Raw genomic sequence first — 17,364 nt, 5'->3', positions numbered from 1 at the left:
TTATTAAAGGAAGTATATTACTCTCACTTTGGATTAAATTACTTTAAGTGATTTGCCTAAAACCTAAAATCTGTGTTATATCAGATGAAATGCCTTTTTGCCTATTTTCTTTTAATGGTAGTTAATATCTTGGAAAGAGTATAAGGACAGGGAAGCCCCATAGTGATACTTTCCAGATACACTGTCCCACTTGCTAGCAGTCTGCTGCTCAAGGATTTGAAGTCTGAGTTGGTATTTTTGTGTGCAGTTCATTGATTGCATTTTCCATGAGATAGCGTAATCTCTTGTCAATTCTGTGTAAACATTTGATATACATGGTATTTCTCTGTGAATTAAATAAAATCTGAATAAGAAAGAGTGATTCTATCGGTAGTGCATAATTTATAACTTACTACAATTCTGGGGTTTTTCTTATAGATTATGGCATTAAAACCGTATGATTTGAGGAGAAGATTATATGTTATATTCAGAGGAGAAGAAGGATTGGATTATGGTGGCTTGGCAAGGTAAAAGGAAAAAAAAATATTTCTTAGATTTTTTTTAAATAGGACTCTAACATTGATTTCTAATATTCTGTGGCCAGGAAACTGCTTGCTTTTACAGTCAGACCCTGGTCACCTTTGTAGCTCCCCGTAATGTATTAATGAGGTGGAACTGTCAGCACTGGCTATTGTTATGGGTTATAAAACTGTAGTCTCAGTTGTTTAGTTCTTAGACCAAGATTGATGTTTAAATTAGAATTTTTAATGCCAAAGAAGAGTGTTGCAGGCATGAAGTAACAGCAGATGAACCAACTATGTGGGCTGCACAGGAGTATAAAACAGCTAGACCATAAGTTTTTCTAGAATCTGAAGTGCTACTCAGGGAAAATCTGATAACAGGAGAAACACAGAAAGGGTGTTTCATCTGTTGACCATATAGGAGACAACCACTGACTTTTGCTGCCAGTTACTTGACTGAAATGTTATTATTAGGATGAAAATTTCAGTACTACTTCAGATCCAGGGAATCAGACGTAGTTATAGATGTATTTGGATTTTTTCTTTTTTTTTTTAAGTGCAAAGGTGTTCTCTTTCAGAAAGTTTTGTTCTGGTTTCATGTAGTTCACTGTGTTAAAATGAAGATCATTGAAAATAAGTGGTATTTGTAAGTAAGGAAACTTGCCTTTGAAGGTTGAGCTTCTGTGGATCTGTGGGTGGTTACACTTCCAAACGACAGTATCTGCTAGGCTTTTGGAGGTGACTGCAGGGAGCAATCCAATATTTTGCTTTGCATGGGTTTTGTTTGGTTGGTGTCCCTATCATGGTGGCCCTAGGCATAGGATAGAATTCAAGTAACCGGTTCCAGAGAAACAAAGTATTCCAAAGAAGTGATGTTAGAATAATTTAACTGAAGATCATTAGTCACACAATGTGGCAGAAGAAATAAAGAAATAACAAATACAGAAACGGTATAATTTCACAGCTTTAAGAGCAGGTCATGCCCAAGATTTTGTGTGGGAAATTGAGAAGCAGCAGCAATCTCATTGAAACTTGAGCCGAGAATTCTTAAGAAACACTGAGTAAATGTTCATACATTGACTTGCTAATGTAACACTGCATTAATACAAATATAGAAAGCTGATGCACCTGATTTATCACCTGTCTCTCAGCAGGCTAAACTCAGTGTTCCCTCTAGATTTTTCAGCAGGAGCAATCTGACACTGTGTCCTGTGGCTAGTTCTGGCTGCTGATGCGAAAAATTCATTGCTTGTGCACACTTGCTGATGACTGATGTCTTTGATTCCTCCCTAGTTATTTGGCTTTGATCTAATTTAAGTGCCTTTTAAATTTGATGCTTCTATGCAGGCTTAACATAATTGTTGCAGTATAAAGCTTGCATAGAATGTTGTACAACATTTTCATGTTTATTAAAAGATACACAGAACCCCAATAGGGTTATCATGTCCTGGCTGCCTTTTTTCAACTTTGCTTTGGGTTGGAAGCATATTGTAGTCAGTCATTATCCATGACTTGAATTTTAGAGAAGCATTAGGAGAAACATGCCAGAAAACCCCTCGTGTCTATTCCCTGGTCTCAGGTAAATACAGGGATAAAAAAGATTCCTTTTCAATGTGACAGCTGAAACCATCAGGCTAGAATTCAGTCCCTGCAGTTGTTATAGGACGGACTTCTAGCTGCTTTTGTGGCTTTTCTCTAAGCCTGGTTTTCCAGTTCCAATTGGTTAGGGCTCCTGAGGCTGCTTCTGAGATGTCTGATTATATACGAATACTATGAAGCAACAAATATTCTAAAAATCAGCTATCCTAAGATGGAAATACCAGGTTCTGTTACTATTTCAGGTTAGTTGAGTTGGAAACCATGAGAGTGAATAATATGTATTAGTTAAACCTCAACAAAAGCGTATTTGTACATTGACGTGTCCCGTGGGCTGAACTGATGCATGGTTAATTTGTTAAACCACAGTAACAGTGTGTTCTGCTGTCAGATTTGGAAAGCAAATAAGGTGTGCTGTGGTTTGGGGTGTTTTGTTTTGTTTTTTTCTTTTGTCTTGTTTTGTTTTATCTGGGTGGTTTATAATAAGCACCACCCATGGAATAATCTGTTGGGTTGTTTTTAATAAAGATTTGAGTTGTATGTTGTGAGGCAGGCACGAGGAGGATAAATACTGTGTACTGGTTGAGGCAAGGAATCTGTAGGCAAAAATGTTACTAATTTGCAGCTAAAACCTGTGCAATGAGGTGTGTTCAAGGTGACAATCCTAACAATCTTTTCTAAACTTTGGAAGCCATAACTTTCTAACATTATAATTCTTAATGATTTTTCAAAATGATATTTAAGTAGTATATAATGCCGTATATTATTCTGTGATTCTAATACAACACTGTTTGCCTATGTTTTGACCATTTTGCTAGTTACCTAAGGGGAATGGTGATAAACATCTGTATTTGATGGTTTTTATGTGTATACGTGTTTTTTTTTCCTTAGAGAATGGTTTTTCTTGCTTTCCCATGAAGTACTGAACCCTATGTACTGCCTATTTGAATATGCTGGCAAGAGCAACTATTGCCTGCAGATAAATCCAGCATCAACAATCAATCCTGACCATCTTTCATATTTCTGTTTCATTGGGCGCTTTATTGCCATGGTAGGTTAGATTTTTAAGGTTTTATTATTTGCTGTAGATATACATTTATTCCTGAACAGTGTTTGTTTTTACAGTCATTAAAGGTTATATTTATCTCTTAGAAATTGAAGATTAAGGCATATTAAGTTATTGAGCCAAAGTATTCCCTGAGAGTTAAGTCTCTGGTGCACTCAAGTTTCCTGGGATAGTGATGAAAGTTTATATAAAATTCAATACATTATATTTTTATCAATTGGATGCGTGTACTTCATGCAAATTGCTGTTTGATAGAGTGTCTGAATACTGATGCTCTGAAAAATGTGACTAGTATTCTCTGGAAGAGGCTCCTCGGTTATACTTGGTACACTCTACTGTATTTGAAACAATGAGAAGTGTTTTGTGGAGTACACTGAGCCTTTATTTAAATGTATGTTCTTGGATGCAAGGGTCAGATACTGAGGATAGCAGAAGCTGTCAGGAGCTGATTCTGCCATCAGGTTTCTCGTAAACTACAAGCTGATGAGGCATGTGCTGTCATTTCTTCTGGTATCATTGAGTCAGTGTTCTATAGCAGACCCACTCTCTGTCACATTTCTTTCCTTCCATGTAGTGATAACAGTCATTTTTCCACATAATCATCATCATATCTGCAGGTAGCCCTCAGCAACATCTCTGAACACGGTGAATAGAGAAACCAAAAAGAGTAGATTAAAGTTGTCTTCTTCTGTCCAGGCTTTTGTGTGAAATTGGAATAGATATAAGCAAAGTGTAACATAAGTGGACACACACCACACCCCGCTCCCCCCAACATTAAGACTTAAAATTTTAGGTTTAGGGCTTTTCTTGATGTTGCTTTTTCTTATAGATGCATCTTGACAAATACATTTGTTCAGTTTGATGATAACATCTCTGATTTCAAGGATTTTATGGCCAAGTTCCCCATTTCTGTTCTGTCATGAAAATTTATTTTGTTGGATTAACACTTTCAATAGGCTGCCAACTTTCTCTGTTCTTTTAGAACCCTCAGCGAGCTACAATGCTGTTCAGCAGGAAGATGTGGTAAAGCCAATTCAGTGTTAGAGCCAAAATCTGTTTCTGGTGATTTTTGATCTTGCCATAAGATAAATCCATAATTGAAATGTTAACTTTAGGAAAACTATTTCAAATAGTTCAGATCATAGAAGAGAACTTAGTTATAACAATTTAATGTATTTAAAAGGCATACTTTTATTTCCTGAAGTAATATTTTTATTTTAAATTCTCAAAGGGGGAGTGGTGAAGAGAGAGACCTTTGAAATAGTCCCTAATATGGTCTGTTGTGAGGTTTGAGTATACTCATAGTTCATAATGGGCGACACTTTCTGCAGTACTTCCTGGGATACCCTCTAGTGGCTTCAAAATACCTCTGCTAATAATGTATGTGGGAATCAATTTAAGGGTCTAAAAATCTTTTGAAGTGCATTTGTAGTTTCTGTCCTTCTCACAGTTCAAAATAACTGTGATTTTCAGATCACAAAGACTTCTTCTGGGTTTATACTTAAATTTAAGTGTAGACATTTTTGAATGAATCATAAAATCACAGAATATCCTGAGTTGGAAGGGACCCATAAAGATCACCGAGTCCAACTCCTGCCTGCACACAGGCCCAGCCAGGTCAGAGCATGGGACTGAATGCATCGTCCAGACGCTTCTTGAACTCAGTCAAGCTCGGTGCTGTGAGCACTTCCCTGGGGAGCCTATTCCAGTGCCTGATCACCCTGTTGCTAAAGAACCTCTTTCCTAATATCCAACCTAAACCTTCCCTGTCACAACTTCATACCATCCCCTTGGTTTCTATCACTGGTCACTAAAGAGAAATCAGTGCCTGCCCTTTTTCTCCCCCTTGTCAGGACGCCATAGACCATGATGTGGTCTCCCCTCAGCCTTCTTTTCTCCAGGCTGAACAAACCAAGGGACTTCCCCTCCAGACCCTTCACTGTCCTTATTGCCCTCCTCAGGACACTCTCCAATATTTTTATGTCCTTCTTGTACTGTGGTGCTTAAAACTTCACACAGTATTCGAGGTGAGGCTGCACCAGGGCAGTGTGGAGTCGGAAACAAGGTTAAACATGAGGCATATGCAACTTAGTAACAAAAGTTTTTAGTAACAAAAACCTGTTAAGTGAGGTTTGCTGAGGCAACTTATGTTTTTTGCCTTAGGATTACAACAGACATTAAATGAAATCCTTTGTGCAAAAGTAAGCTCTTAAATAAGCAAATCGTATGGCTGGATGCTGCATATTACATTTAATTTTTCCATTTCTGCCAGCTCACTCTCCCATGAGAAGTATAGAGTAGTTTAAAAATAAATACACAAATAAATAAATAAATACCCCTGAGAGAACCTTTCTGAGCTTGACTAAAGAAGAAGAAAATGCATGCTAGAATAAGCCTTCAGGGGGGAAATAGAAGGTGGGGAAGAAAGATGGATCCTTTGCCTTTTTCTGGAGGAAACAGGCAGTTATATTGGGTCTTCCACTCATAAAATTTTAGCTGTAAGGAAAGACAGGCAATGAATGCCATACTTGTCCTATTTTTAGGATGATTTGTAAAGAGGTATTTTAATGAAGAAGGTCTGTTTGATAAGGACGAGGGACAAAAAGCTTCCATAGTTCTAGCTGTCCTCTTCGCTCTCAGACGCACTGAGCCAGTATAGAGGTTAGCGCTGTGTATGTGTGTGTAATTCTGTGTGTCAGTACTAGAAACGAGCTTACACCCTCTGTGCGTGTGTGGTGAGACAAGTGGGACCATGTTTTGGGGTTTTTTTCAGCCTTCTGTTTTTGCAGTACAAGGGAGAATCTGATTTCTCAGATCTGTTACTCACCTATGAGACACGTGATGTCTAAAGCTCTTTCTGAAGCACTCTGCGATTGCATTTTTAAACTTTTTACAAGCTGCAGTAGCACTGTGTAAAGGATCATTTTGCAGACTGTATGTATGCTTTAAAAAATGGTAGTGGTACTCAAGTAAGATCAAATAACACTTGGAATATATTCCTATTCACATAAAAAAGAGGAAATGTACTAACTTCTATTCACAGACTTCATCCTTTTATAAAATGTACTCTTTTTAATCGGAGAACTTCTAAATTGTCATAACATATGCTTGGATATATTTGTCAATTTTTTTTTTTTTCATCCCATTTAATATGTTCCTTTGTTTTAAATACCAAGCTGCTACTGCTACTTGGTGCTTATTATTATTGGAAGGAGAAGGGGGGGGGGGGGGGGGGGGGGGGGGAGAGAAAAGAAATCAAGTCCAGAAATCCTTCAATAGTTCAGTAGTTTAATAAAAGCTACACAGACTTTTTTCTGTTCAACAGGCATTGTTTCATGAGAAATTTATTGACACTGGCTTTTCTCTGCCGTTCTACAAACGAATGCTGAGCAAAAAACTTACTATTAAGGACCTAGAATCTATTGATACTGAATTTTACAACTCCCTAATTTGGATAAGGTTTGTAGATTTTGTTTTGTGTGTGTGTGTGATGGTTTTTTGATTTTGTTTATACAGAATTCATTGTGGGTTTGTGTTTTTGTTTGTGTTTTCTTTTCATTCAGGGATAATAACATTGAAGAGTGTAACTTGGAAATGTATTTTTGTGTGGATATGGAGCTCCTGGGCAAAGTAACCTCACATGAGCTGAAATCGGGAGGTTCAAATATCTTGGTAACTGAGGAGAACAAAGAAGAATATATTGGGTAGGAAGGTGTAGATGTTGAAAACCAAGTGTTCCCTATTTACTCTGTTGCTCTAGTCTTTTTGATACAACATATGCTTTTTCTTTTTTTTCTTTTCCCTATTACTGTGTAAGTCTTGGGACTATTACTTAAATGGTATCATGGTACACTGTGGTACCTTGGTACACAAGATTTCTTGGTGCATTTTGATCTCTCTTATTCCCTTCTTCCCTCTCCCTCCACTGCCACTACCTGTCCCCCTCCTCCCCCTCGCCCCCTCCCAAAAAAACCCAAACCCAACCCACAAACCAAACCCAAAAGAAAAAAACAGAACAACCACCTAATAGAGAGAACATGACCTGTCTTGTTATTACATGTACAATGAGAGAACCAGGGTAAACTTAAAATGAATGAACAAAATGAGGGAACAAATCCAGGTGGAGGAAAGACACGTACTGGACATAGGATTTAAAAAATTTTCACACCTTTGCTATCAGTGTGGAAACTGAAATTCAGAATGGTGCATAATGTGGTCTGACTTAAACTATTTTTTCTCTTTTTTTTTTTTTCTGTTCCTCTGCTTTCCTGTTTCTCTCCTAATCTTACCTCTGCCTTTCTTTCTGAACCTGTATTTCTGATCCATGTATTCAGAGTGATCTCAAAAGCAGATGTACATGGATCCTTTTCTATGATATGATACGTGTCCAGTGCTGCACATAAACTTTCCATTTAAAATAGCAGTCTTTAGCTTCTCAGTGAAACAGTTCATATCTGTAGCTATGTATTTATTGTCTGTCTGTTTTTTTATTGAGAAGTGGCTTGACCATTTAAGTTGAAACAAAAAATGTTGCCTCTTCCTCCAAATCTTGGCATAAATTAGAAGCTCAAAACAGAAAATGGCTACTCTTTATTGAAGCTGGAAGTATTGAGCAGCTGTAGTTATAGGCATTATGAGCAATGGCATTTCTTTGTTATTCTCTGCCTACATGGTGTTTCTTGCTTGAGAACAGACTTTTAAAATTGGTGGAAATTTTGCTTTTCTACTGTAGAAACATTGTGATTATGTGCTTTTTAAAGGAAAAGCACATTTTGCCATAGCATAATGCCTAAGTAGCATCATTTTAATGAAAAAGCAGCTGAAATTTCATTAGCAAAAGGTTAATAGTAATATATTTTTTAAAGTGTAATGGTAATCTAAGTGCATCTTGCTCTTTTTACTGTTGTCTGAGTTTGGAGATTTGTGATCATATTGGTATGGTAGGTGCCTCATCATCACTTGAATCATACAGTGTAAGAAGTAAAATTAGAGGGGGTCTTACTTCATGGGAACACACGCACACAATTGTACAGAGAAATATAGAATGGTTTGGGTTGGAAGGGACCTCAAAGATGACCTAGTTCAAACTCCCCTGCCATGGGCAGTACGTGTACACTTGTTGACATTGAATGCTAACTGATGTTTGATTTGTATTTTTTTTTCTCCATCCCAGGCTAATGGCTGAGTGGCGATTTTCTCGGGGAGTCAGAGAACAAACCAAAGCTTTTCTTGATGGTTTTAATGAAGTTGTTCCTCTACAGTGGTTACACTATTTTGATGAGAAGGAGCTGGAGGTGAGCATTTCTGTTCAACATTTATACCTCTTGCAAAGGTAATACACGTGGAATGATTAGATAGATAGGTCATCCTGAATATCTCATCTGTGGCATGCTGCGCTCAATGGTTTCTGGAAGACAGAGAATTTAATAGGAGCGGAGGGGGTAGATCATGGTAAAAAGCTGGTATCTATTGAATTAGTTTTGTGGTGTTCAGCAGTTAGGAATTTTGGATTCCCTCCTCAGTATTAAAACATGGTTTGTAAGTTTCTATGAAAGGATCTGAAAATGAGGTTACAGATGGATCTATTAGTCTTAGAAAACTTTAACCTGTGTGAGAGATGTGTAAATTACCTTGCAACAGATGGCACAGAAGTTGTTTCTGGTGTACAGTGCTTGTTTAGTTTCACATACACAGTCTAGGATAGGTTCTAGTGTTATTACACTTAAGGACAGAAAGTTGGAGGAACGAACAAGGATTGAAATAGAATTTTGCAGATCTAACCCAAGGACTGGTAAAAGGCATCGCTGGCATGCACCATGTTTACTTAACAATCTGCCTGACCTGTGCTCACTGTTGGAGCTGTGATTTGGATCAGTGACAAGAGGCTATGCTTATTTATTTCTGAGAGACCTGCCAAGGTTCCCTGTGTAATGAGCAGTGGTCTGAAAGCTTCTGAAGTTAAATGGGAGTTTTTCCTGAGAAAGGACTTTGATCTATATTATTTAGTGTTCAGTTTTCTGGGAGGCTTTACCTTTAGCACTTTCAGCTTTCATTACCTTTCATAATGAACACTGTGCAGATGAGTTTTATCTTCACTAGTAGTTAACAGTAGCAGCAATGTAATCATCATCATCATCATCTTGGAATAGGAGGCAAGGTTTTAACGGGAAAGGTAATATCCTCTTTAATGTAAAATATCCTTTTATGGAAAAGACAGTATTTTTTATTATTGAATTATTAGCTGGAAGAAACTGCTTTCTCTTATGCAGGCTCTCAAACCACTTAAATACAACTTTGGAGTAGTTCTGAACTTAAATAAAGGGTAATCTAACTGTGGAGCAAAGTGAAAGACCTACCAGTCCTTTGCTGGGAGCAAGAACTTCCATTTATGTTAGCATGTCTTATACAAGATACAAAATTAGCTCTTAATTTGTGTGAGTAGACATGTATATTTTCAAGCAATTACCCTGTTTTCTAGGTCATGCTCTGTGGTATGCAAGAAGTTGATTTAGCAGACTGGCAGCGGAACACTGTTTATCGTCATTATACAAGGAACAGCAAGCAGATCATATGGTTCTGGCAGGTAATGTTCATTAATAAGACTTCCAAATTCTTTAGATTTTGTTCTGTTTTGTAACACAAATAGCCTGCGAAGTGGAGGGATGCTGAGTGCATCCCTCACTGCTTCCTTTTTTCAGAGAAGGAAAGGAGGATTTAGTGCATTTTAAGGAGCATACTTTAGGGTGGGAAATGTCAGATAGATACCTACGTTTCATTTGGATGGCTGTGTCATGAATACTTTATCTATATCTTGTCTTTCTTATTGATTATGTGATCATTTTTTTGTATTGTCATCAGTGATCTACCTTCTAAATGTCCTTATCTATAGAATGCCTGTACTGAAATGCCACATATTATTTATGATTATTGTCCTATTATCTGTGCCAGTCTTGCACTGACTGATTATAGCTCACATTTTAATGAAGTTGGCTAAAAGTTATTTTCAGATAAAGAAAGAACTCTCAAAAAAATGCTAGATAGCCTCCCAGTTTCTCTGAATTTGCCTAGACAGAAGTCAGAGCAAGGCAATTCACATCTTCAGATAAATCACCATTTGAGAAATGCTTTTGACAAAGTTCCTATAAGAAAATCCTGCAAATCCATTATTTCCTAGCTTATTTATATTGTCAGACTAAGGTAAGGTCTGATGATACGATCTCTTTTTGAGAAGCTTGGTACCAAAGGAATCTTAACTGGAAGTAACTTGGATATGATTTCAACGTGTATAGGACAAAAATTCTCATTTCGTTATTCAGGTTTTTCTAAGTCACATTTCTAGTTATGAGTGCCCTCTCTCTCACAGAGTTTTTCTTTCTCTCCCCTCTCTTTTCTTCCTCTTCCATTTCCCCTTCCCTGTGAGTTTCCTTACAAAGTGATGCAGCTGTTACCGATGCTGTTTTCTCTTACTGAGACTGCCACGTACAGGGAACACTTCAGCCTTGCAATACCCAGAGCCTGTGGCTAGGCTACTGCTGTGTTTAACTAAAACAGCAACAGCCTTCATACAAAGCATTGGCACGATGGGTATTTTTGCGTAGAATAAAACAGATAAAGGTTCTTCTTATTTGCTGTCTCCAGCCTTAACATTTTAACACTCGACAGTGCACGTTAGCTGAAACCACTGTTGTCTTCCACCCAGTTGTGCTGAGATCAGGAAAGGTAAACTCTACTCACAGCGGCATCCTTTGAAATGGAATTACACTTTTTCAACAGTCTCATGGAGCTCTTGTTTTTCTCCAGCTATGTTAAAGATTTTTATTAAATAATTTGAATTTCTGTGCCTAGTTTGTAAAAGAAACAGACAACGAGGCTCGCATGCGACTTCTGCAGTTTGTCACTGGCACTTGCAGACTACCACTGGGTGGATTTGCTGAGCTTATGGGTAAGTAAAAGGTGACCAAAATTTCTATACTCTTAACTCTTCCATCTGCAGATGGACTATGCTGCAAGTGTACAGATTGCAGGAACTTGATGTACATCATCATGGATCTAGAAGGGCTTTTAATATCAAAAATCCCATTAATACATTTATAAATGATGAGGAAATCAGCTCTTTTCTATGAGAAGAATGCTCATATTCGTGTAATGAGTAGGACCTAATGAGCTATGTCTGCTCTGATTTGCATCTTATGTCACATATGCACCTTGTGTACTACTTAAAAGGAGCAGGTTACACTTCTTAAAATCTTCTTTCCTAGGAAGTAATGGTCCTCAGAAATTCTGCATTGAAAAAGTTGGTAAGGAAACCTGGCTACCAAGGAGTCACACTTGGTGAGTTGTTATACTAAGTCTTCTGCACCTTTAGCGGTTCTCTCTTCTGGTCTTGCATTTGCCAAAGGAAATGGCATCTAACTGATTCAGTTCTCTGTCTCCAGCTCCTTTCATTGCTCTGACATGCCAGTATTGAAAACTTCAGGTTGTCCTGGTCTTTAAATTTTGCTACTTCACTGTAGACAGTTTGTCAGTATTAGAAGTATGAAATTATCCTTCTTACATAGAACCACTAAACATTTCCATAATTATTCCTTGTAGGGAATGTTAAATAACTGAGCAGTTATGTTTGTATAGACAGTTATTAGATACACTTTTTATGTAGTAACATTATGGAAGATAAATGTATAACCATGAAAGAAAGCAGGGTGAAAGAAATCACAGGAAGCATTCAAAACAAAGATACTTAGCCAAGAATGCAGGTGATGTTTCCTGTCAGGCTTCTGACTATCCTATACCAAACTGGAGCAACAGGTACATGGATCAGTCCCCCCATACATACTGTGTGCAGAATGGACACACCTTACTTTGGCAACACCAGGACAACAGTATTCGTCACGCTTCTGAACTACTTCATGGAATCCTCCATTTTACCATTTCCTCCACCAGTGCTGTTTTTTCAAGCAATGGTTGCAAATGTTAAACTTTCCTCTTTAAGATGATTTTGGGGAAGGCATGGAATGAAACAGAATTTTGGCAGGAGCCTTTTAAAGCAACATTTAAAGCAATCCTGCACTGCTTCCCTCCCCACCCTCCCTCCCACACATATCCAGGCATGCTTAGGAAAGAGGACAATTCAGTTATTTCATGATTTTGTTGGAATTTGGAGGTGCATCAAACTAGGAGGATGGAGAACATTTTCTTTTCTGAGTATTATCGGTCTCTGCATTTTGGGCTGCCTTTAGCCTTCAGAGGTTCTGTTTTTTAATCTCATGTGGTAATGGTCTTTTATTCCTTAAACCCATATATAAGAAGGGCCCGAAGGAGGATCTGGGGAGCTACAGGCCTGTCAGCCTGACCTCAGTCCCGGGGAAGATCATGGAGAGGGTCATCTTGGGAGCTATCATGCAGCACATGCATGATGGCCAGGGGATCAGGCCCAGTCAACATGGGTTTACAAAAGGTAGATCCTGTCAAACTAACCTGATCACCTTCTATGACAAGGTGACCCGCTTAATGGACAAGGGGAAGGCTGTGGATGTGGTCTACCTGGACTTCAGAAAGGCCTTTGACACGGTTTCTCACAGCATTCTGACTGAGAAACTGGCTGCCACTGGCCTTGACAGGTGGATCTTCAGCTGGGTTAAAAACTGGCTGGATGGACGGGCCCAAAGGGTGGTGGTGAATGGAACCAAATCCAGCTGGCGGCCGGTCACGAGTGGCGTCCCCCAGGGCTCAGTCCTGGGTCCAGTCTTATTCATCATCTTTATCAGTGACCTCGATGAAGGGATTGAATGCTCCCTCAGTAAGTTTGCAGATGACACTGAGCTGTGAGGAAGTGTTGATCTGCCTGAGGGTAGGGAGGCTCTACAGAGGGATCTGAACAGACTGGACCAATGGGATGAAGTTTAACAAGGCCAAGTGTAGAGTGCTGCACATGGGACATAACAACCCCATGCAGCGCTACAGGCTTGGGGGAGACTGGCTGGAGAGCTGTCAGACAGAGAAGGACCTGGGGGTGTTGGTTGACTGCAGGCTGAATATGAGTCAGCAGTGTGCCCGGGAGGCCAAGAAGGCCAATGGCACCTTGGCTTGTATCAAAACCAGTGTGTCCAGTAGGTCTGGGGAGGTAATTGTGCCCCTGTACTTGGCATTGGTGAGGCCACACCTCGAGTACTGTGTCCAGTTCTGGGGTCCCCACCATAAAAAGGTCATTGAGGTCCTGGAGAAAGTGCAGAGAAGGGCAACCAGGCTGGTGAAGGGGCTGGAGGGCAGATCCTATGAGGAGCGGCTGAGGGAGCTGGGGCTGTTTAGCTTGGAGAAGAAGAGGCTGAGGGGAGACCTTATCACCACCTACAACTACCTGAAGGGAGGTTGTAGAGAGGTGGGCGATGGTCTCTTCAGCCAGGTGACAGGACAAGGGGAAATGGCATGAAGCTGGGCCAGGGAAGGTTCAGATTGGATATTAGAAAAGAATTTTTTACTGAAAGAGTTGTCAGGGCCTGGAACAGGCTGCCCAGGGAGGTGGTTGAGTCACCTTCCCTGGATGTGTTCAAAAAAAGGGTAGATGAAGTACTTAAGGATATGGTTTAGCTTAGGATGGGAATGTTTGGACTTGATGATCTTCAAAGGTCTTTTCCAACCTTGTGATTCTTGTGATTCTGTATTCCACTTAAACTTTGTTTCTACAGCTCATAGAAATGCAGTGAGGTTGCACTGATTGCCATTTTGAACTATTAGATCAGAACATTTTTAACTTGTACTACAGAAGTTGAGTTCTGTAGCATTGTACACGGGATTTAGATAAACTTAACAAGTTCTTCTTGTGTTTTTTTTTTTCTGCTCAGTTTTAATCGTTTGGATTTGCCACCATATAAAAGCTATGAACAACTAAAGGAGAAGCTGCTCTTTGCCATTGAAGAAACAGAGGGATTTGGTCAAGAGTAGAAGTGACTTCTAGTCAAAAGGAGATCTTGCGTAATAAAATGCCCAGCCAACTAAAATTGCACACTTAATTGTATATAAGCTTTTTGTTCTGTACAGTGATCTTTCTGGAACTCTAAAAGTATAATTGTTCTCCGTTCTTCCACAGAGATATGCAAAACAGTTCAGCCTTTTCTACTTTTATTTATTGCCCTTCCAAAAGACCAGAAAAACCCCTCATAAATTTTGAAAGCAGACAAGAGACTTATTTAAAATATATATAAAAATATAAATATGTATACTAATAGGCTCTAGTTTTATAGAGCTTTAAGTGTATGAAAAGTTGCAGCCATTTAAAAGGGCCTGGATTTGTTTTATCTTGGCTTTATTATTCAGAAAAATGTTTAAACTGCTCTGTGTTCTCTCTTAAGATACATCTCCAAGTTTGTTTTATTGCATGGCTGTTCTAAAAGGTGTTAAAGGCTTAGGCCAAACGTATCCTAAATATGTAGAAAGATGCTGCTGGTATTTGAGACGGCAGAATACGTTGTTCTGTCAGTTTAATTTTTTTTAAATACTGTGGTGGTTTGACCCTGGCTGGAGGCCAGACGCCCACCAAAGCCGCTCTATCACTCCCTTTCTCAGTTGGACAGGGGAGAAAATATATATTGAGAGGCTTAGGAGTCAAGATAAGGACGGGGAGAAATCATTCCACAATCAGTGTCATGGGCAAAACAGACTCAACACAGAAGAAAGGAAAGAAAATTCTCTTATTTATGACACTGCACTGCACACCCAGAGTCAGATAATGAGAAGTGCAGCCAGATCTTAAAGCACCTCCCCCCACCCCTCCCTTCTTAGCAGACTAAACTTTAGTCATGATTTTGCTCCCTTCTCCCCCATTGTGGCATGGGGAGGGGCAGGGACTGGGGGTTTTGGTCAGTTCCTTACAACTTGATTTCCTTCTTGGCCAAGGGGGCCATTCATTCCACACACCCTTCCCCTGCTGCACTGTGGGGTCCCACTCACGGGAGACAGTCCATAATGAAATTCTAGAAAAATATAATAATAACAGCTGGCCTTTATAGCAAAATATTTGAAACTGGTGATACACAATGTAGTTTCTCACCAAACTGCACAAACTTAGGCCATACAGATCATAGCTGTCCCGAAAACAGACTGTCCCCAAAACCATGTGTCCTGGCACTGTCTGCTTCTCCCCCCACCAGCCCCCCTTTTAGGCTCCAGTGTGGGGCCTCTCCACAGGCTGCAGATGGGGTCTTGGCCTTTTCCACGGGCTGTGGGGGGGATACCTCCTCCACTGTGGGTTTCTCCATGGGCTGCAGGGGCACCTCCCCCCCACCCTTCCTGGCCTTGGTGCCTGCAGAGTTCCTTACATCTTCTCACTCCCTTCTCTGGTGGCAAAAAGCAGCTGCTTGTGGGGTTTTTTTCTCCTAAATGTGATTCCCAGAGGTGCTGTGACCATCGCTGATGGGCTCGGCCTTGGTCAGCAAATGACTCCGGCCTTGAGCCGGCTGGCGTTTGCTCTCTGGGGCCTGCAGAGTCTCCAGCTGCTTCTTGCAGAAGCTGCCCCTGCAGCCCCCCTTCTCCACCAGAATCCAGCCACGCAAAACTGCAACAAATACATAGATAGCTGATACATCCCTCTCTACTGATGTAGCCAAGGTCATGAATAAAGCCTTTACTACTTGCACAAGAGTCATGTACTATGAGATGAATGTGATTTAATGTCGAAAGGAATTGGTGCCACTGTTCTGACTTATTGTAGGAGCTGAACAGAATATTTTAATTCATTTGAGCAGCATTGAAATTTGTTTACATCTTACCTTGGGTTATTACCACAAGGATGTTAGGTAATCTTCAAAGAAAAAGTAATAATAAAAGAGAAAATGTTACACATTCTCTCCTTGGTCTGGTGTCTTACAGGTTTCTTCTTTTTCTTGTTTTTTGTTTCCCTTTGCAATCTGGGATGCCCTTTTTGTAGAGTGTATTAATGTAAAACAAGCTATAGGGGTATACAAAAGGTAACCTGAACTTTGCTGCTTTCTGTGTTCGTGTTCAGTTTCAGTTTTTGGTTCTAGTAAACCCAAATAAAATGAAAGATACATAAGCTTTGCACAGATAAAAATATTCTTAAGTATTAAATACTCTCATTGCTCTTAAGTTCTCACAGAAACTCGGATGTACCTGAATTAAGTATGTCTAAACAAACCCTGTAATTCTTTCTTGTAGGTCAAGTTTGTCCTAAGTGCACAATAATATAAAGCCATTTAAAAATTATTTTTATTGGCATTGAGGGCATTTGCTGAACTGCAGAGATGTGTTTTACAAAAAAAAATAAATTAAATTTGACACCCTATTCACGTGAATGATACTGAGTGCTACTGTTACCAAACTGTGCTTCCTTATTATAGAGCAAAACCATGTTTAAAATTACCACTTGTATTATGCTTTAAATATTAACTGTAAATTCCATTACATTTAACTTATACAGGATTTTGTACACACATGAAAATGATTTCTTAGAATATGATTAAATACGTCTGTACCATATCACACTGCACTGTTACAAGTGTACATGCAGAAAAAACAGCTGTATCTCCTCATGTATCTTTCCAATATAGCAACTGAACTCTGCCAAAATTTTATTTTTCTACATATTGGATCCTCTTAAGGCTTTGTATCTGGTCTGCACAGCTGACTGCAGCTGTGAACCTATAAGTAGCTTTGGTAACACCGGTAGTGCAACGGGCTCAACAGACTCTGATTTCATCCAAATTTTTTCTTCAAGAGTTTAAAAAAATATCCACCACTTTGAATTTTTTTGTACTATGCCAAATATCATCTGAAAAACTGTTTTCATAAACATCACATTAGATTAATTGCAACTGCAAATCCACTTAAGGTATGACTTCATGCTTGTTAGAATGGAGGAAGCGTTAGAAAAAGAAAACCCAACACAAGTCGAAGGCCGGGCAAGAGAAGCGTGTGTGGCTTACCTAAAAGGCAATTAAGAGGGCTAAATATTACAGAGTTTAACTTCATCAGTTTGCACTATTGAATGACTTGGTGACCCACTACCAACTGCTGACTTTTTGTGAATCTGTGAGTAAGCGAACAAAACAAGAATAATAAAAAAGACAGCACATCACAAGAATGTAGTTGCTTTATTGTTTTGATAATTTTAGCTCTCATAACTGCAGTAGTTTTTCCTGGGGTTAAGGGTTGGTAAGCAAGAAGAAAAACCACTGAACCCAGAGTGGCCTG

At 39.3% G+C, this 17,364-nt stretch overlaps 1 protein-coding gene across 2 annotated transcripts in view; it reads left to right on the top strand.

Moving 5' to 3' along the window:
• The window catches only part of WWP1 (WW domain containing E3 ubiquitin protein ligase 1), a 67,340-nt gene extending 50,086 nt beyond the window's left edge, over positions 1 to 17,254 (top strand). For both annotated transcript variants that reach the window (XM_084260485.1, XM_084260484.1), the window contains exons 16-24: positions 418 to 506; positions 2,988 to 3,147; positions 6,488 to 6,621; positions 6,726 to 6,866; positions 8,336 to 8,456; positions 9,641 to 9,745; positions 11,008 to 11,104; positions 11,421 to 11,493; positions 14,001 to 17,254. In XM_084260485.1, coding sequence (XP_084116611.1) covers positions 418 to 506; positions 2,988 to 3,147; positions 6,488 to 6,621; positions 6,726 to 6,866; positions 8,336 to 8,456; positions 9,641 to 9,745; positions 11,008 to 11,104; positions 11,421 to 11,493; positions 14,001 to 14,100 — 1,020 coding nt within the window. In that variant the 3' untranslated portion in view covers positions 14,101 to 17,254. The remainder of the gene's footprint in view (positions 1 to 417; positions 507 to 2,987; positions 3,148 to 6,487; positions 6,622 to 6,725; positions 6,867 to 8,335; positions 8,457 to 9,640; positions 9,746 to 11,007; positions 11,105 to 11,420; positions 11,494 to 14,000) is intronic.
• The last annotated feature ends 110 nt before the right edge of the window (positions 17,255 to 17,364 follow it).

This window comes from Gallinula chloropus (genome assembly GCF_964237585.1).
Source record: "Gallinula chloropus genome assembly, chromosome: 2".
NCBI classification, from domain to species: domain Eukaryota; kingdom Metazoa; phylum Chordata; class Aves; order Gruiformes; family Rallidae; genus Gallinula; species Gallinula chloropus.
The sequence above is the reverse complement of the archived record's forward strand: the minus strand, read 5'-3'. Positions and strand labels throughout refer to the sequence as shown.